Source organism: Schistocerca gregaria, chromosome 1 (assembly GCF_023897955.1).
Source record: "Schistocerca gregaria isolate iqSchGreg1 chromosome 1, iqSchGreg1.2, whole genome shotgun sequence".
Classification (NCBI taxonomy): Eukaryota; Metazoa; Arthropoda; class Insecta; order Orthoptera; family Acrididae; genus Schistocerca; species Schistocerca gregaria.
The window spans coordinates 304,987,402-305,008,418 of NC_064920.1; the positions used below are offsets into that span (position 1 = coordinate 304,987,402).

Sequence of the window (21,017 nt, forward strand, 5' to 3'; positions counted from 1 at the left end):
TGTTGTATGTTTAAATGCAGAGAGTGTTTTTCAAATGAGCTTACCAATTGAAAAATTCATGGAACTTCAATTGTCAAGCCAATTTAGAAATGTTTCTAGAAATGTACATCTCTCTTCATTCTTGTGGCTTGTTAGAGGCTTTTGCATTTCCTCTCTATGTCCTTTCAAAGGGGACTTAATGTAAAAATTTGTCACCCGGTATTTAGTATGCTAATAAATTCAGTTGTTCCTTTATAATTTTCAGTGTTAGTCATAGGTCCCATCTTCAGTAAACTAAGCCTGATGCTGTCATTGAAAATGTGACAAGTTTTAAGATTAAAAAAAAAATAAATAAATAAATAATGCCACAGCACTTGCATATTCAAACCATAACCAAAGTTTAATAATTTGTTGCCTTCAGTATCATATATATATGGAACTAACTACAGAAAATAAAACTTACATTCTTATGTATGTGTTGTCAAATTTGGAGAAGTAAAATGTTGGCAATACATCTTTCAAATTCAACCAGTTATGTCTGATGCACTTAAAAATGTGCACAGTGTCTATAACATAAAACAAAGGCCTGGAATGATCTGGATGGTGTGTGTGTGTGTGTGTGTGTGTGTGTGTGTGTGTGTGTGTGTGTGTGTGTGTAAGCAGTGCTAAGATGTGGTGGATCTGCAAAATTAAAAACAGATTTCCTATTAACCGAGTTATTTTGAGAAGTAATGCAAATAACCTGTGAACCTAATTATTCCAGTATAATCAATACATTATTTATTACAGTGAAAAACTGTCAGCAATCTTCAGTTCACAGGCAGAGTATGAACAATATCTTAAATAATGATAGTACACCTTGCACTATAAATGCATGTACAGTTGTTGCAAGAGTAGTGACGTCATGTGTCATACCATCTAATTTACCTCCTATGCAGTATATGGCTGGTTTAATTTGTACCTCATTTAGTATGAATATCACAAAACGATCGTAAAGATTCAGATTTGATACTTTCTCCTTTATGTAAGCTAGAAAGTTTGGGCCGTTAGGATTAACATCAATGTGCTAGGTGGTCATATGTAAATTGAAGGTGGGGGGGGGGGGGGGGGAGGGGAGGGAGTGGGAGGAGAGGGAAAGGAAAGGAAAGGGGAGGACTAAGATTGAAAATGTGTACTGGACCGGGATCAAACCTGAGATCTCCTGCTTACTAGACAGGTGCATTAACCACTGCGCCATGTGGAACACAGTGTTAGCACAACTGCACAGACTGTCTCTGCATGCCTCATGGCTCACCCACATTACCACTGAGCGCTACTTCTCTGCAGTCCCTGTCCATTTCCTCCATGATCACTACTCTGAGATCCCTGCATGAGGTCAGACACACTTGTGCACCAACACTGAAGAAGGTGGATCCATTGCCCATCTAGGCGAATCAGTTGTATGAATGCATGATGTCTGTCCTTTGGACATGGCCAAAAGAACAGACATCACACTTTCATAGGTATGGATCACCTGTCTAAGCGTGTTTCTTGTATCTGCTTTCAATGGATGATTTTATGCCTCTGTATTCTCAGCTAATTATTTAAATTTTGCGCGATACTTCTCATTGCAACTGACATGTGGGAATTCGATTCCATTTTTCTCACCAAGTCCATTTATTTTGTGCTTAATTATGCTCCAATAAGTCCTTGCCTTTTGTGTGGTTAATGGTTTTTGTCTTTTTGATGCTGTGTTGAAGAACTGTACAATCATACTTGTAGTGCAGTTTTAAGTTTTGATTAGACCTAGTCCTCTGCATTGGACAAAAACTCTCTTCCTAGCCCAAGGTATTTTGATCTCAGATGTCAGGCACCCTTTTTCTTGATTCCACTGTTAATATCACTGACGTATTGTAAAAAAAAAAGGCTGGATTCATAATGTTCTAAGGATATTTTTTGGAAAGAATTAGATTTCTCATATGCTATGTGGCCTTGGGGATTTTTTTTTCTCGTTTTTCGTGCTGCGGTAGAATAACTGAGAGAGCATTTACAGTTCGGTTAGATTTTACTTTTCCTCTCCTAGATAACCTTGATTGATAAGGAGTAATGGTGCCATTTGACCATAATGATCAAATAAAGCATTTATTATGGAGCTCACATGTATTTCATGAAACACAGATGGATTTAGAAATAAATTATCAGTTGTTGTTGCTTTGTGTCCTTCAGCTCTTGTTGAGAATCTAGCTTTGTGTGAAGGCCAGTGTCATCCCTTCCAGACGCTCATTCCAAGTTTCAGCACAATACAACCATCATGTGATTGTTGAGAGTGTCACCAGTGAAACTGTGTTTTTGTTATGTGTTACAAAAATGGAACAGTGGAATTTAGAGCAATGTTATACTATCAAGTTTTAACATAAAACTTGGGGAATCCATGAGTTTGGTCTTTAAAAAGTTGAAATAGGCCTATGGGGACCATTCCATATTAACAGCACATTTTTTCCCCTGGCACAAATCATTTCTGGAAGGCAGAGAAAAAGTTGAAGATGAACGTCTTGCAGGGAGACCTTCAACTTCAATAACTGACAAAACTGTTGACATATGCATAATCTTGTGAGATGTTTCTTCGGGACAAACTGTCAATCAAGTGTTTTACAAAGATATCTTTGAAAGGCTCTTGAAAAGGGGTGAATCAAGTGAGACCAGACATTGCAGACAAGTGGATGCTGCATTATGACAATGCCCCATGTCACACAGCCTCTTGGTAAATAAAAAATAAGTCACATTATTTTTCTCACTCACCTTGTATATGTTTGCAAGTCTGTTAATGCAATACAGCACTCACATAGGTGTTAAATGCAGTATTCACTACGGCCTGTAACTTTTGTTCACTTATTGTGTGTGAAATCACTCCCCCTTTCCTCATATCATGTTTACAGTAAAGTGATACTAACTTGTAATCCATCTAGGTGAATTCTGTAACTTTCAGATGAGATCTCTTATGTGTGGCGCATCAGTAGGAGAATCTTTAGTCTTGTGTTGATATGAACAAGTTTCTTATGTTTTGATGTAAAAGTCTAAATGTGTTATTATTGTTAACGTTTGTAGTGTCTAAGTTGCAAGCAATTTTTTGTTTCTCCATTTATTATTGCAACTGTGTGTATAGTTATTCAGAAGCTATGTTTTTTGGAAAAATTTACCCAATAAAAATGTAGTGAATATTGGAAATAAAAGGGATTGGACAGATACTGCTTTAGTTACATTGAATACTTCTGGAAATTAGTAGAGCAAATAACCTCTTATCAGAAACATTCAAATGTTAACCATTTCATATGTAGTGCTGCTGTGTGAAAATTGTTGCATCAGTCACAGCCACATGTGATCATTACAATCTGGTGAGTGAATCATGAAGCTCTGCATTTACATGTTCAGTGGAATGCTTCATCCAGGGCTTGTCATATCACTCAAAGAATGGCAGTCTCCACATTTACGTTAGAGTATTCACAGCAATGTACCTGATGTCATCCTCAATTGTGTGGTTGAGGTTATGGTCCAAACTATTCCCAGCACTCCCAACAACCACTACATCATCTTCTTTATTGAGATCTTTTCCTGTAGAGCCTAAATCACAGGTAACATAACTGATCCCTGTACTTTTCTGAAATATGCTTGTTACCTAGTATTCGCTATCCAGGGAATTCTATACTAACTCGGACATCCCCCTGTCATGACTATTCCCTTGCAGGAGGTCCTGCTTGGTATCCTTAACCCTCTGACTACTGTTAACCTTAGCTTACACTTTCTCGCTATATTGTCTGAGGATTCATGAACTCCTTGTGTTATTTGCACACAAAGTTCTACTGTCTATAGAACAGTTTGAAGCTATTGGAGACATCTAGTCTGAAGTTAACAGGCTTCAGCTGTTAAATCAGCTCCTCTTTCCATAATCGCTGAATGACAAGCAAAACTTCTACATGCCAAAGACTAGGCGCATCACTGTTCTTTAGGCCACTTCACAGCATCCAGTATGATAAAAGTGTAGGCAGTCTTCACACTATATATTTACTAAGATGGTATCTGTTATTTCCTAGTAAATACATAGTTAAGGCTCACCGGCCACCTGACCATCTTCTTCTGTGCGAATTCACAAACAGTGCCTGAACCCTTATGGGAATCGGCAATGCGCTGCGAGTAATGAGTATAATGAGTGGGGGCACTACGAATGTAGTGCGGGACAATACGTTGAGAATGTGGGTTTTCGCGGGAGGTGTGCCAGAGATAAATCCCTGCAATTGTACTATCTTCTGTGTCCTCGGTGGTGCGGATGGATAGAGTGTCTGCCATGTAAGTAGGAGATCCTGTGTTCGAGTCCCGGTCGGGGCACACATTTTCATCTGTCCCCGTTGACGTATGTCAATGCCTGTAAGCAGCTAAGGGTGTTCGTTTCATTGTAAGTCTTCACACTGTCGACTATTTCTCTCTACTCTGTTTTGCATACTGTGATCATAATTTGTCTGTAAGAATTATTTAGCAGTAGCTGCTCAATGAAAAGTTGTGAGTTTATAACTTTTTGCAGTTTTATTTAACAATAAAAGACTTGAATGATAGTGGTATGTAATTAGATTATGTGACAATTGAAAGAAGGTGTCCCATATCCTCCTGCATTAATTGTTATGTATGCATAATTTTTTTTATAGACAAGGTTTTCCATAAGTGTATTTGATGGATTAGTTATTTGCAAATTGCTTATTTGCAGGATCATGTGGAGCAGCAGTTTCATAGAAGCCCACTGTCAGAGGGTCTTGAAACATTGCAGGCTTTATTTGCATACAGATTTTCATAGCGTAAGTGTAACTTGTTTATGGATTATAAGTTTTGAATGTAGTAGATAACTGCAAAAGCATCTTAAAAGCTCTAGCAATCTTGCACTCACAGCCTAATATATCTACCCCTTGTTGGCATTTGTAGGAAATAATAAAAATAAGTTTCAGCTGAATTATGATTTGCACAACCACAATAAAAGAAAAATAGTTTCCATTGTCATCATGCCTCCTTGTACCTAACCTAATAGAGTTCTTTTATTTTGATTTAAAGATCTTTAACAAGCTCCCATTTGATATAAAGCAAGAAATTGAGAATCCATGTAAATTCAAAAGAAAATAAATACATACTTCTTGTACAAATTATCTGATTATCTAGAGTCAAGAACTGAAAATTCCTACCTGCCTGAATGGTTCTGTGTCTTAAAGCACCACTTCTGGGATGAAGAGGTGCACTGGCCCGTATCAAATCCGCCTGGCAGATTGACAAGGGTTGGCGTGCTGAACAGCATGGACGTGGTTTTTAGGCAATTTCCCACATCCCACTAGATGAATAATGGACTGATACCCAAGTACTGCTTCCGTCTCATTATTCACAAACATTTAGAAAATATTCGCTCAATTCCTCATGACTAACACTGCACCCTGACAATTAGGGTACACACATGACACTCTGGGGATTATCGGGTTGGTTACAGGAAGAGCATCTGGCCACCTCTTAAATTAATCAAGCCAAATCTGTTCCTAACTATGCTGACCCTGTACCAATGCAGGACAAAGGCACAAGAATAAGGATTTACAGCTCCTATTAGTTTCCTGACAAGCAGCAATATTTATTGTGAAAAGATCTATTCTCACAGCATATTAATATCTATTTCCCTGTGATAAATATAAATTTGGTAAAAAGCTATTAAGCTGCCTGTGGGAGACAAGCATTGCCTGTTTGGTAGAATTGTTGTGCTATATTTCTAAAATTTCTCAGTATTATAATGTCAGAAAAAAATTTCAATGTAAGAAATGTTCGTAATACTTAGAGGAGTCCACAGTGGAGATACCCCTACTCAGAATGAAAATATTACACCTAGTAGAAATAAACAGACCCATCCTCTTTGAGAATGTCCACCATGAGACAGTTGTAGCAGCAATATTTTAGAATATAGAGGGCAGCTAAACAAGTAGGAAGATTTATATATTCGGTAAGTTAGAAAAGAGGCATATCTCAAACAGGAACTCAAAACACTTACCTAAGGGAAGGAACATGTAGAACTGTGGTCAAATTTAAAGGAATAGTCAACTCTGCCCTGGATAGATGTACCTAGTACAACAGTTCTTGATGGGAGGGGCTCTCCATGCTAAACAGTAACTGTAAAGATCTTACAGTGATCAGCCAAAACATTGTAACATCTGCCCTCCATTAGACTGGTTGCTGCCTGGTGGAGTTTCGAGCATTTGAGATGCTAAGGAAAGTACGTAAGTGGAGCAGAGATGAATAGGGTATTATTGTGGCAATGTTACAGGCTGCAAATTGTGAAATCTACTGAAATGAGTGGACTTATGAGAAAGAGATGGCAAAACTGGTTAGTAGTGCATATGCTACTGCTGTACTGAAGGACAGTGAAACCATTAGTCAGTGCCAAGGTGTAGAATGCCCATGCCTCATCATAGAATGTAGGGGTTCGAGGCTTGCATGCTCTGCAAAGCAGGATAGGCGGCAATCTGGTGCAGATCTGGTGACAGAGACACCAATGATGGCGCAGGAAGTAATGTTTTGGAGCACACTTTTCAGTGCAAATTGTTGAGTATGTAGCCTGATGGTGGACAGTATTATGCTATGGAGAGAGAGAGAGAGAGAGAGAGAGAGAGAGAGAGAGAGAGAGAGAGAGAGAGAGAGAGAGAGAGAGAGAGAGAGCAGGGGGGGGGGGGGGGGGGGGGTCAACATTCATCTGGTGTGCAGCAGATTATCAGTTCAAACACAACCACCAGTGATTATTTAGTATTTATCATTTATGGAAGATCCTTGGAATATCTTATGTATGTATATTTTGGAATATTTGTTGCTTGTATAAACAGCAGCACTCTCTGTCTGGGAGTTCAGTTCTTTTCTGGCTGTAGTTTGGTCTACATAGTAACCATACTTTTAGTGCTCAGTGTTGTACTTGATGGCCCTGCTTTCTGATTTTGACTTGATTCTAGTTATGATGCGACACTGTTTGGTGAAGGCGCCAGTTACTTACAAACATCTACATCACTATGGCTCCAATTAGGCAATGTAAAAGTCATTGTCTCCATGAAATGGAAAACAGAATACAAGCAGTACATTTCTCCACAGTCTGTATGTTTAGGAAACCTGCAGATTCCAAAACAGCAGTAAGCCAGTTGCACATCAGACATCCATCAGTGTTTTCCAGAGATGCTGTTCAGGTCCCAATGAAATAGCTGAAAGGATTTGACCAAGAAGCCAGATAAAACAGGTGGGGGTGACATGATGGATTTGGTAAATGTGTACTTTTACCTGGATGCTACAGCTTAGCACTGATTCAATAACAACAAAGAGAAGTTCAATAGGTGGGATAAGTTTCAGGCTGAACTGGAGAAAATCAGCTGCAAGTGCACTAAGTGAAAGACCAATTGAAGAGCAGGGCCCAGCATCATAGGAAAATGACACAGTCCTGCATACAGACTATTTAGGTCCTGTGCCACATTTTGAATCCAAGTATGACAGAAGCTGACAGTCTCACATTTGATGAAAGGAGTTGCAGAAAACAGGTACCAAGTTCTTCAGCTAAAGGGTTTCACAATGACAGAGGAATTCAAGTGGTACCATTGTATCAAAGAGATGCAACAGAGAAAGAGTCAGATGAAGAGGTATGACCTCATGTTTCTCAGCAGCAGGCTAAGAGAAGATATATAGCATTTAATGGCAGTCAGAACTGTTGGACTGAATAAGTGAGAGGTAGAAGCCATGAATGTCAACCCTATCTATCAGGAGGTAATAACGAATGGTGAAGAAGAGGTTTATTGATCCATAGTACCAAAATCTGCCATCAGTTGAACATGCCAGGAAGAATGGACTTGGCCAATTTGAACTTATGCTGCTGCTGTAAAATTACAAACCAACTCCTGACCAACACAGGTACAACTAATTCCTCTGCCAAGTGTATCCCCCACAGAACAACTGACATTTGGAGGAAAGAGGACAACACGCCAGTGTCTTTCCTATGTGGACATGCTGTATGCTACTGCAGACAAAGAAGAGTAGTTTTCAGTGACTACTACACCTCCAAATGTCAACCATAACTACAACTCTGTTCATGCCAATTAACCATAAATGATTGTAGTCAATCTATGAGATGAAACCCTTTGCCGTACCCTGGATGAGGTTGCTCCCCAACATGCTGTAGTCATTCCCCATCACCATACGGAGGTACCAGCCACCCCCCTAGCTGTTGAATTCAGGGAAACTAAGTGCAATGAGTATTTGTCAAAGGTGGGTTCAAGACCAGGGATAAAAGAGGATAGGTAAACTGCACTTCCAGTGATAAGACAATCCTATAACTAATTCTAGTATATTATTCAATGCTGGTTCTGACCGAGAGAATATTATCTCAACGTCTGTGGCACTGACTTCTGGTGTCAGGTCACACACTTGTGCTAGTTACATTCAAGGTCACGCCCCCCCCCCCCCCCCCTCTCAATCTGGGGAATCACTGGCAGTTGATCAAGGTCATCAGGGGAAACCCTGTCCTACCCACACACCTTAGTCAAGTAAACTAGTTATATTCAAGTTCATGACATAGCTTGATACTGGTTGTGTGGCACTGTGTGATATAAAATTGGCAGGAATGCCCTCCAATCTATCAGTCAATGGGAGCACATTGCTTTCCCCGCTCTCCTGGACCAATAAGGTCTGAGCTCCCCCATATCGTCATTTATAACTAGTTCAGCTTTATTATTATTAATAATAGTTCTGTAGTGAAATGATTTATAAATAACAGTGATATAACAAATCAGCTAATAGTTTATTGTTATTAACAATATCTTTAGCAGTACAGCATTTTACAGTAATTTTTGTTGTTTAAAAACAATATTTTTTTAGTTTTATTTACAAATGTATTGTGCAATAAATATTTTATTTCTGAAGATTTATATAAATTGGTTTATTTACAATAATTTACAAAGTTACATTAATTTTTTTAATATAATGACATATGTACATTACTAACACTATCAGGTATATTACTTTATACTAAAACTAGTAGAGAGAATAAAAACTTTAGTACTATGTTTCCCATTTTGTTTGTGTCAATTTTTGTATACACTTGGTATAGTTTGATATAATATTTACATTTTAATCATTTTCTTTCTGATCATTATGTGTACAGTATTTACATTTTAATCATTGATCAGTGCCTGTAAAGTTTTCTGTATTTATGGGAAACAAGGACTAGCAGCAGCAGCAGCGGCAGCAGTGGGTGAAGAACCATGCATACACATAAATATATACAATTTTTACTTGCACACATAGTGCGTACACAATTTCCACACACACGTACTGCGCAGCCATTCACACTTAACCAAACACACAACTATGCAAGCTGTTCATTGAACTATTCCTAACAAACAATTACTATTTATTTACTTAAATAAATACACAACCAAACACTGAAGCACTCAGTGAATAGTGTGAGTATGGGAGGGTGCTGATACCATCCCACAGATGAATCATTTGTCATCCAGCGCCTGACTTTAAGCTGCAGGGCAGTATGTACCTCATGGCCTTGCGACCAAATGACTATCTGCTACACCATATGAGCATGGAGCCAATGTCTTCGAGCAGGCATCTCTTGTAATCCTCAATCATGAGAACCTTTGAGGCTGCATGATGCATACCCTTTCCTCACCTCAGGATGGCACCTACATCCATGTGTTATGCATACAGTTTCAGTCTCTGGTAAACTCCACACTATGCAAACCATTTACCTTGTTTTCATCAGATTGGTAACTCTCTTGTTTTGTGGTGTTTTTCCATAAGGATTAACTTCCAAATATTTATATCTTCTTGATTGTACCTAATTACTTCATATGGATCACAGCCTTTCAACAAGTAGGTGAAACTGTCTGTATCCATATTAAAGTAACATGGGATTGGTGATGTTTGGCTTCAGAATCTCATAACAGAATCTGTAGATGTGGAGTATGGGGAAGTCCAGAAAGCCCAGAACACACATACTGATATGGGAAGGCTTCGTGAACTGTACTGAAGCATTAGTCACCTCCACAATAACAATTCTTTATAGAAGACAGTGACCCACTTGCAATTTGCCGTGGCAGTGTAATCTCTGGTGCCAAAACTTCACACCAATAAATTAAATGAATTTCTAGGTATTCTCTAACATTTGCCATTGTTTTTCAAAAAATGTAATTGTTCATTAATTTGTAAAAATCTTTTTCAAAGTCACACATCATGAGAGCCCTTTGGGTTTACGTCAACAATGCTGCTTGGAGCAGGTGCTATGAGTGATCTTAACAAGTTTCATCCCCAAACTGAGACTTTGCTGGATGTTTCTGTAGTGTAGAGTATATCATGCTTATTTCCCAGCATTGTCAACAGCTTTGGAATGGAACTATTTCAAGGGACTAGGCACTCTGTACACAATGAAAAGTCACTGTGCATGTCATGCAAACAGGCAGGCTATGTCGTTTCTGCCCCAGAACACATCCCTCACCAGAATCAGCAGCTACATCATGGATATTTTCCTTCAGTCTGGTGATTTCCCCTTTAGACATGTCCAAAAGAACAGACACCATATCCATATAAGTATGTAGTTCTAGCAGCACCGGCCATGACCTTCTTCTTGTGTGCGGATGCACACATATTCCCCGAACTCTTATGGGACTTGGTAAGAATGTCTTCCACGAGTAATGAGTGTGTTGTGGTGGGACACGACAAATGTAGTGTGTGGACATACAAGGTGAGAATGTGGGTGTGGCAGGAGGTGTGCACGAGATAGTCCCTGCAGTCGCGCTATCCTTTGTCCCCTCAGTGGCTCAGATGGATAGAGTGTATGCCATGTAAACAGGAGATCTCGGGATCGTGTCCTGGTTGGGGCACACATTTTCACCTGTCCCTGTTGATATATATCAATGTCCATTAGTAGCTGAAGGTATTAATATAATTCTAATTTCGTTCTAGTTGGTTGCAGGTCATCAATGGTTTCTGTTCTTTCAGACATGTCCAAAAGAACAGACACCATATCCATATAAGTACATACACTTTGTGGTTGAAGTTAGGCACTTCATTATAGCCACCAGAGGTTTTATTACTTAACTGTTTTATTATGTTCATAATTTCATCAGGGTTTGTTTCGTAAACAAACACTGAAATATTAGTGGTGTTTGATGTACTAGTGGAACCTGAGAATGGTACCTTGCAGTTAACTTGAATGAGATCTTTGGTTAGTGAGTTGACATATACACTGAATTCGTTTGCAGCTGTTTGTGGATCTGTGATCTTAGAATCTTTAAGTGACAGGGAACTACAAGTTTCTTTTTTAATAATTTTCCACATGGCTTTCATTTTGTCTGATGAGATACCCATGAAATTGTCATTCCGTAAAAGTTTTGTCTGTCCAGCAACTCCAAGATAGGTTTTTTGTAGGCTTTACAATACTCAGAAAAATCTTGAGTGATTTTGTATTTTTTGCAGCAATATTGTAGAAATCTGTTCCTCTCACTAAAAATTTTGATTTCTTTTTGTTACTCATGACTTTCAATTTTTGTTGCTTGAAATTTTTATTTCAAGAGGAAATGCTGTATTATAATACTAAAGGAAAGTATTATGAAAACTTAAGAACATCCTATCAACAGTTCCCTAGTTTTCCTTGGCTAATAGGAAATTTAAAATCCTAATATTGTCTTCATAAAAGATTCTTCTTTGAATTGCTTTTTTGGGGCTGATTTTACTGTTTCCCATATCAGTGCTCAGTAGCAGAGCATCATGGTCACCGTATCCCATGCTCAGTACTTCATCAGTGAATGTGGAACTAGTATCAGTTATGAAAATTTGGCCAATTATTGATTCAGTGTGCTCTTGACCCTGTTGGAGAGTGTATCGTGGGGATCATATAGACTGATTTCCTCAAGTTTATCAAAGCCTGAGTGGCATTATTGTTTTTTAAAAAATCAATATTAAAATCACCACAAAGCATTATTTTCATATTTAATTAACTGAAACTATTCAGCAGAACTTCTGATTTGGTCACAAAGATGGGAATGATACTACTTTGTACACCATATACGTTTTCACTTATGTAGTTTAGTTCAGGCAGTTTAATCACTGAAAGCTCAAAGTCCTTATCTCCTGATAGAGCAACATGTTTATTTAGTCCTACCTCATGGACTTAAATCTGGTCCTTTACAAAGATGGCAGTACCACCATTTGTGGGGAATTGTCTACAGTTCGCAAACAGCTGAATGTGCTTTTGGCTATGGTCAGTCACCTTCAGGCTGCTGCCTCAGGTTGTAGCAGTGGTAGAGAATCTGGTGCATCAAATGGGACACCTCAGGTGTCGTTTGTTTTGCCCATGAGTTCTGCTTCTTAGGCACTTCCTAGTGCATGCAATGCAGTGGATTGGCCACCATGACAGGGCGAGTGGTGGGTGGTAATGCGTTCAAGTCACCCAGGGCAGAGGGCCAATCTGGTGACTGGCCACCTGACCTTACCCATTCACCCTGTGAGTGGACAGGTGACTGCTCTTTCAGCACAGTCTGAGCAGGCATACACAGGAGGAGGGGTTTACTAATTAATGGGAGCTCCAGTGTTAGGTGCATTATGGAGCCCCTTAGGCAGATAGCATTTAAGGCTGGAAAGAAAGTCAATGTGCACTCGGTTTGCCTGCTGTGAGGCCTCATATGAGATGTGGAGGTGGCCTTGCCTGCAGCTATCAAGTGTGCAGGGGGCAGTCGTCTGAAAGTTGTGGCTCAAGTCAGCAACAGTGATGCTTATTGCACGGGTTCTGCGGCATTAAGAATAAAGACCCTTTGACTGTCATCAGTTTATCAGAACTGTTGAAGTATTAATAATAAAGTTCCCGAATTTACTGCCCTCCAGAAAAGTTATTGTGCTCAAATTATTCTTGGGACTGAGAGCTGGCTGAAACCTGAAGTGGAAAACTCGGAGACATTTTGTGAGTCATGGAACATATATAAGAAACACAGAGTAGAGGCCATAGGAGGGGGAGTGTTCATTGCAATTGACAAAAATATTGTCTGTATTCGGGTCGAAGTTGAGTGTGAAAGTGAAGTTATCTGGTCACATATAACAGGTAAATTGTTGGATGTTTCTTCCAGCCACTTGATTCTACTGTGACAGTTCTAGAGTCATACAAAGGAAGTCTACAGTCAATAGCGAGTAAATACCTAGATCAAGCAATACTAGTTGGAGGCGACTTTAACCTACCGAGTATAGAGTGGGATTCATTGTGGGAGTGGTACAGACAGACAGTCATGCGAAATACTTTCGAACACATTTTATGAAAACTGTCTTGAACAGCTAGCACGGCAGCCCACACAAAATGGAAATATCTTAGACGTTATAGCTATAAATAGGTTGGATCTTATCGACAGTGTCAGTACAGAAACGAAGATTAGTGACCATGATGTCATTATAGCAACTATGATTACAAAAGTTAATAAATCAGTCAGGAAGGCTAGTAGAATGTTTTATACTAAACAGAGTGCATAAGCAGTTATTAGCATTTCACTTAGACAATAATTGGCATCAATTAGTTCCAGCAAGAGGGATGTAGAGGAATTATGGACAAATTTTAAGTAGATTGTAAGTTGTGGTCTGGAGAGTTACATGCCTAGTAAGTGAGTAAATGATGGAAAAGACCCACCATAGTTTAATAATGAAATTCAGAGGATGCTGAGGAAGCAGAGGCTGTTGCGTTCTTGGTTCAAAAGGTAATGCACAAATGACAGCAACTGAAGATTAGTAAAGATTCATGTGTCTGTGAAAAGATCTATGCATGAAGCATAAAACAACTACCATCATCACACCCTAGGAAACGATCTGGCTGAGTGCCTGAGGACATTCTGGTCTTATGTAAAATTGCTTCATGGGTCTAAGACTTCCATTCAGTCCCTTTCCGACAACTCGGGTGTGAGAGTTGTAGATAGCAAAACAAGAGTCAATGTTCTAAATTTCATGTTTAAGAGATCGTTCACACATGAGAATTGTACAAACATACCGTTATTTGACCATTTTCCGCCCCTGGTAGCTGAGTGGTCAGCACGACAGAATGTCATACCTAATGGCCCAGGTTCGGTTCCTGGCTGGATCGGAGATTTTCACCACTCAGAGACTGGGTGTTGCGTTGTCCTTATCATCATCATTTCATCTCCATCGACACGTAAGTCACTGAAGTCAAAAGACTTCCACCAGGCGAACTATCTGCCAGATGGGAGGCCCTAGCCACACGGCATTTCCATTTGACCATTGGACAGACTACTGTGGATAACATAGTTATAAACATGCCTGGTGTAGAGAAACAATTGAAAAATTTGAAAACAAATAAATCACCAGGCCCGTTTGGAATCCCAGTTCAATTTCAAAGAGTACTCTGTTGCACTGACACCTTACCTAGCCTGCATTTGTCATTAATCTCTCACCCAGCACAAAGACAGATTCCATATTTCTAGATTTCCAGGAAGTATCTGACGTGGTGCCTCATTGTAGGCTGTTAATGAAGGTACAAGCGTATGGAACAAGTTCACAGATATCTGAATGGCTCTAAGAGTTCTTAATTAATAGAACCCAGTATGTTGTCATCAACAGCAAGTGTTCATCAGAGAGAAGTGTATCATCAGGTATGCTCCAGGGAAGTGTGATAGGGCTGCTGCTGTTCTCAGCATACGTAAATGATTTGGTGGACAGGGTGGGCAGTAATCTGCAGTTGAAACTTCCTGGCAGATTAAAACTGTGTGCTGGACCGAGACTCGAATTCGGGACCTTTGTCTTTCACAGGCAAGTGCTCTACCATTTGAGCTACTCAAGCACCACTCACAACCCATCAACACAGATTTAATCTGCCAGGAAGTTTCATATCAGTCCAACTGCTACAGAGTGAGAATTTCATTCTGGAAACATCCCCCGTGCTGTGGCCAAACCGTCTCCACAAAATTTAACAGTCATGGGTGACTGGAATTCTAATGTAGGAAAAGGGAGAGAAGGAAACGTAGTAGGTGGATATGGATTGGGGCTAAGAAATGAAAGAGGAAGCCGCGTGGTAGAATTTTGCACAGAGCACAACTTAATCATAGCTAACACTTGGTTTAAGAATCATGAAAGAAGGATGTATACATGGAAGAACCCTGGAGATACTAAAAGGTATCAGATAGATTATATAATGGTAAGACAGAGATTTAGGAACCAGGTTTTAAATTGTAAGACATTTCAAGGGGCAGATGTGGACTCTGACCACAATCTGTTGGTTATGACCTGTAGATTAAAACTGAAGAAACTGCAAAAAGGTGGGAATTTAAGGAGATGGGACCTGGATAAACTGACTAAACCAGAGGTTGTACGGAGTTTCAAGGGGAGCATAAGGGAGCAATTGACAGGAATGGGGGAAAGAAATACAGTAGAAGAAGAATGGGTAGCTTTGAGGGATGAATTAGTGAAGGCAGCAGAGGAACAAGTAAGTAAAAAGACGAGGGCATGTAGAAATCCATGGGTGACAGAAGAAATATTGAATTTAATTGATGAAAGGAGAAAATATAAAATTGCGGTAAATGAAGCAGGCAAAAAGGAATACAACCTCTCAAAAATGAGATCGACAGGAAGTGCAAAATGGCTAAGCAGGGATGGCTAGAGGACAAATGTAAGTATGTAGAGCAGAAAGGTGGAAGGAGTATATAGAGGGCCTTTACAAGTGCGATGTACTTGAGGACAATATTATGGAAATGGAAGAGGATGTAGATGAAGATGAAATGGGAGATACGATACTGCGTGAAGAGTTTGACAGAGCACTGAAAGACCTGAGTCAAAACAAGGCCCCCAGAGTAGACAACATTCCATTAGAACTACTAACGGTCTTGGGAGAGCCAGTCATGCCAAAACTCTACCAGCTGGTGAGCAAGATGTATGAGACAGGCAAAATACCCTCAGACTTCAGGAAGAATATAATAATTCCAATCCCAAAGAAAGCAGGTGTTGACAGATCTGAAAATTACCGAACTATCAGTTTAATAAGTCACAGCTGCAAAATACTAACGCGAGTTCTTTTCAGATAAATGGAAAAACTAGTAGAAGCCGACCTCGGGGAAGATCAGTTTGGCTTCCGTAGAAATGTTGGAACACGTGAGGCAATACTGACCCTATGACTTATCTTAGAAGCTAGATTAAGGAAGGGCAAACCTACGTTTCTAACGTTTGTAGACTTAGAGAAAGCTTTTGACAATGTTGACTGGAATACTCTCTTTCAAATTCTAAAGGTGGCAGGGGTAAAATACAGGGAGCGAAAGGCTATTTACAATTTGTACAGAAACCTGATGTCAGTTATAAGAGTCGAGGGACATGAAAGGGAAGCAGTGGTTGGGAAGGGAGTGAGACAGGGTTGTAGCCTCTCCCCGATGTTATTCAATCCGTATATTGAGCAAGCAGTGAAGGAAACAAAAGAAAAATTCGGAGTAGGTATTAAAATCCATGGAGAAGAAACAAAAACTCTGAGGTTCGCTGATGTCATTGTAATTCTGTCAGATACAGCAAAGGACTTGGAAGAGCAGTTGAGTGGAATGGACAGTGTCCTGAGAGGAGTATATAAGATGAACATCAACAAAAGTAAAACGAGGATAATGAAATGTAGTAGAATTAAATCGGGTGATGCTGAGGGAATTAGAATAGGAAATGAGACACTTAAAGTAGTAAAGGAGTTTTGCTACTTGGGGAGCAAAATAACTGATGATGGTCGAAGTAGACAGGATATAAAATGTAGACAGGAAATGGCAAGGAAAGCGTTTCTGAAGAAGAGAAATTTGTTAACATCGAGTATAGATTTAAGTGTCAGGAAGACATTTCTGAAAGTATATGTATGGAGTGTAGCCGTGTATGGAAGTGAAACAGGACGATAAATAGTTTGGACAATAAGAGAATAGAAGCTTTCGAAATGTGGTGTTACAGAAGAATGCTGAAGATTAGATGAGTAGATCACATAACTAATGAGGAAGTACTGAATAGGATTGGGGAGAATAGAAGTTTGTGGCACAACTTGCTCAAAGAAGGGATCGGTTGGTAGGACATGTTCTGAGGCATCAATGGATCACCAATTTAGTATTGGAGGTCAGCGTGGAGGGTAAAAATCGTAGAGGGAGACCAAGAGATGAATACACTAAGCAGATTCAGAAGGATGTAGGTTGCAGTAGGTACTGGGAGATGAAGAACCTTGCACAGGATAGAGTAGCATGGAGAGCTGCATCAAACGGGTCTCAGGATTGAAGACCACAACAACAAACAACATTCCTAGTGTACTGCTTGACACAGTCAAATCATTTAAATATCTGGTCGAAACGTTGCAAAGTGAAATGAAATGAAATGGAATGAGCATGTGAGAACTGTGGTAGGGAACACAAATGGTCAACTTCAGTTTATTGAGAGAATTTTAGGAAAGAGTGGTTCACCTGTAAAGGAGGCCACATGTAGGACACTGGTGTGACCTATTCTGGAGTACTGCTTTAGTATTTGGGATCTTTACCACGTCAGATTGAAGGAAGATATTGAAGCAATTTAGAGACGGGCTGCTAGATTTGTTACCGGTAGGTTGGAACAACACATAAGTGTTACGGAGATACATTGAGAACTTTTTTTGGAAGTAAATGAACCTATATTAAATTTGTGGTCATGGGACAAATTTATTATATGCACCAGAAGTTTCTGATTGTGATAGTTATTTTGGGGTAAGATGTTGAAATTGTTTTTCTGAGATGGTGCTATAGAAGAAACACTGTTTATGATATTTGTACACATTATTTTGCAAATATTCTGAAGGGTCAACCTTTCCACAACGAAAATGAAATCTTTTATCACATTGTAGACAGATTGTGTCACTTTTAACATATTTTGCACATTTTTTGCAAAAGTTACACTTTTAAAGCAATAATTTCACAACCTTCCACAAACAAGTCATTTGTACCTGGCAACATCTTGCTCTTGCCTAACATTATCCAGTAGCTTATGTTTGCAGTGTACTCTCCTAGTCTGAGAGGAACTACTCTACAACAACCAAGAAAGGGTGCTTTGTAATTATTTTCTCCATAAATAATTTCAATCCATATTTATTTGGGAAACACTATTTAGATGGAGCACCATTCTCTATGCCGGCTGTCTATCCTGAAGTATCCATTGGGTTGATCAGTGAGATGGGCACTAGGGTTCAGGAATAGGACATCACAGCTGTGCACAAAAACGAATGCAATCACAAGGATGCTAGCTGCCTTCCAAGCAATGCTGTGGCAGAATACAACAGTGAAGCTAAAATCCCAATCACACCTGCATTAAATGATATTGCTGCTGTTCAAAGGGAAAATGTAACACTGCTGAAAACCATAAAAGTCCCGAAGAATGGGGAAACAATGAAAGGAGAATTCTGATTAGTATATTTAACACTGCATAAGAGGAAGTATGATACAATGGTGCCGAAATGGTTCCCACTCATCTGTGGCCGGCTATTTTGAAGTATCTCCATAGAGCTCCTACGTTTGATCATCTGGAAGTCATGATGACTTTAGAAAGAATTAGGTGCAGATATCACCAGCCAGGTTTCTACCAGTCCAATAGACACTATGTACTGTGAGGAGTGACTGTGATGGAAGTACATGGCACAATTTCCTTCAGAGCATCTAGTACCAGTTCTGCTGGCAGTAGCACCATCCTTCTGAATGGGAATCAATCTTTTGGGGAGGTTCCAAAAGGCAACAAATGGGAATTGATAAATAATAGTGTGCACTGATTAACTGATCAGCTATACTGTCACCAAAACTGTGCCGACTGCTGAAGCCCCAAAGATTGCAAGACTCCTTGTGGAGGATATAATTTTGAAGCATGGAGCACCCCATGTGATAATTTCTTAACATGCAAAAATTTTCTGACTGGACCTAGCTTCAGAGGTAATTTTACATTCCAGTACCACCCACATGATGACAATTTCTTTCAGTAAAAAATGTAACTACATTAAATTTCCTACAATAAGGTCCCGTTCATTTTTTCTGTAGGACCAATTAATTGGTGTGTAACAATTGAGAGAATGTGAAAATGTTGTGCATGGTTTTTGAGAGCCAGCTATAACATTGTGGGAACTCAAAATGACAACAGTGGGGGGAGCTGAATCACCCTGTATAATCGTGTCACTCATCACAAGATCTGATGAAGATAAAGATATACCTCTCAAAGATGGAATTCCTCACCCACATTTAGTGAAAGAGGAGAAGAAAGAATATTTCATAAGAGACATAAAAATTTGCAAAAGCTATATCAAATTGAGAACTTGGAACCAGAAGCCAGATTATGGTATGATGTCTAGACAAATAAGGAATGTTTGGAAACAAACCAAGTTCCATGATCTACTTGTGAAAACTGTCTTACCCATCAGTAAAGAGACTGCTTATATTCTGCCAAAAATACAATAAACAGCTTGTCCTGTAGAGCATTCCTTTAGCATGCTGTATGGAGTGAAGATATGGCTGAGAAGTACTACTGGTGAGGACTGTTTTAAAGCTTGTGCCTTCCCAGTATCCACAGAAAAGGAGTGAAAAACCCTGGTTTTGAGGATAGAAGAATTAACTTTTTGAGCTACGAGAAAAGAAATTTACAATTTGCTTTTACAGATAAATAGTTGTATCAGAATTTTGAACTAACCTATGTACAGTTTATTTTTTATATCAATATTAGTAGAAAATCTTATGAGAAGAGAATCTTTACTTTGTTTTCTGTATTAAATTATAAGGAATTTGCTCCTGTATTTGTGTTGCTAAGTATTCACTGGTTTCAATAAAAAGTAGTTAAAATAATGTGTTATTCTGTTTTATAGAGTACATTAGTAAAGGGACAAAATTTTTAACAGTGGTGGAACTTTCTTATGGCTATATACAAGCCACCATTTGTCTTTCAAAATATTAAAAATACACTCCTGGAAATTGAAATAAGAACACCGTGAATTCATTGTCCCAGGAAGGGGAAACTTTATTGACACATTCCTGGGGTCAGATACATCACATGATCACACTGACAGAACCACAGGCACACAGACACAGACACAGGCAACAGAGCATGCACAATGTCGGCACTAGTACAGTGTATATCCACCTTTCACAGCAATGCAGGCTGCTATTCTCCCATGGAGATGATCGTAGAGATGCTGGATGTAGTCCTGTGGAACGGCTTGCCATGCCATTTCCACCTGGCGCCTCAGTTGGACCAGGGTTCGTGCTGGACGTGCAGACCGCGTGAGACGACGCTTCATCCAGTCCCAAACATGCTCAATGGGGGACAGATCCGGAGATCTTGCTGGCCAGGGTAGTTGACTTACACCTTCTAGAGCACGTTGGGTGGCACGGGATACATGCGGATGTGCATTGTCCTGTTGGAACAGCAAGTTCCCTTGCCGGTCTAGGAATGGTAGGACGATGGGTTCGATGACAGTTTGGATGTACCGTGCACTATTCAGTGTCCCCTCGACGAGGTGTACGGCGAGTGTAGGAGATCGCTCCCCACACCATGATGCCGGGTGTTGGCCCTGTGTGCCTCGGTCGTATGCAGTCCTGATTGTGGCGCTCACCTGCACGGCGCCAAACACGCATACGACCATCATTGGCACCAAGGCAGAAGCGACTCTCATCACTGAAGACGACACGTCTCCATTCGTCCCTCCATTCACGCCTGTCGCGACACCACTGGAGGCGGGCTGCACGATGTTGGGGCGTGAGCGGAAGACAGCCTAACGGTGTGCGGGACCATAGCCCAGCTTCATGGAGACGGTTGTGAATGGTCCTCGCCGATACCCCAGGAGCAACAGTGTCCCTAATTTGCTGGGAAGTGGCGGTGCGGTCCCCTACGGCACTGCGTAGGATCCTACGGTCTTGGCGTGCATCCGTGCGTTGCTGCGGTCCGGTCCCAGGTCGACGGGCACGTGCACCTTCCGCCGACCACTGGCGACAACATCGATGTACTGTGGAGACCTCACGCCCCAC

At 40.0% G+C, this 21,017-nt stretch overlaps 1 protein-coding gene across 4 annotated transcripts in view; it reads left to right on the forward strand.

Moving 5' to 3' along the window:
* Positions 1 to 21,017, forward strand: part of LOC126342701 (citramalyl-CoA lyase, mitochondrial-like) — a 178,632-nt gene that overhangs the window by 23,794 nt on the left and 133,821 nt on the right. For all 4 annotated transcript variants that reach the window (XR_007565155.1, XM_050001878.1, XM_050001879.1 and 1 more), the window contains exon 2: positions 4,712 to 4,799. Coding sequence is in view for 3 of the 4 variants with exons in the window: in XM_050001878.1 (XP_049857835.1) it covers positions 4,712 to 4,799 (88 nt within the window). In the remaining variant the exon portion in view is untranslated. The remainder of the gene's footprint in view (positions 1 to 4,711; positions 4,800 to 21,017) is intronic.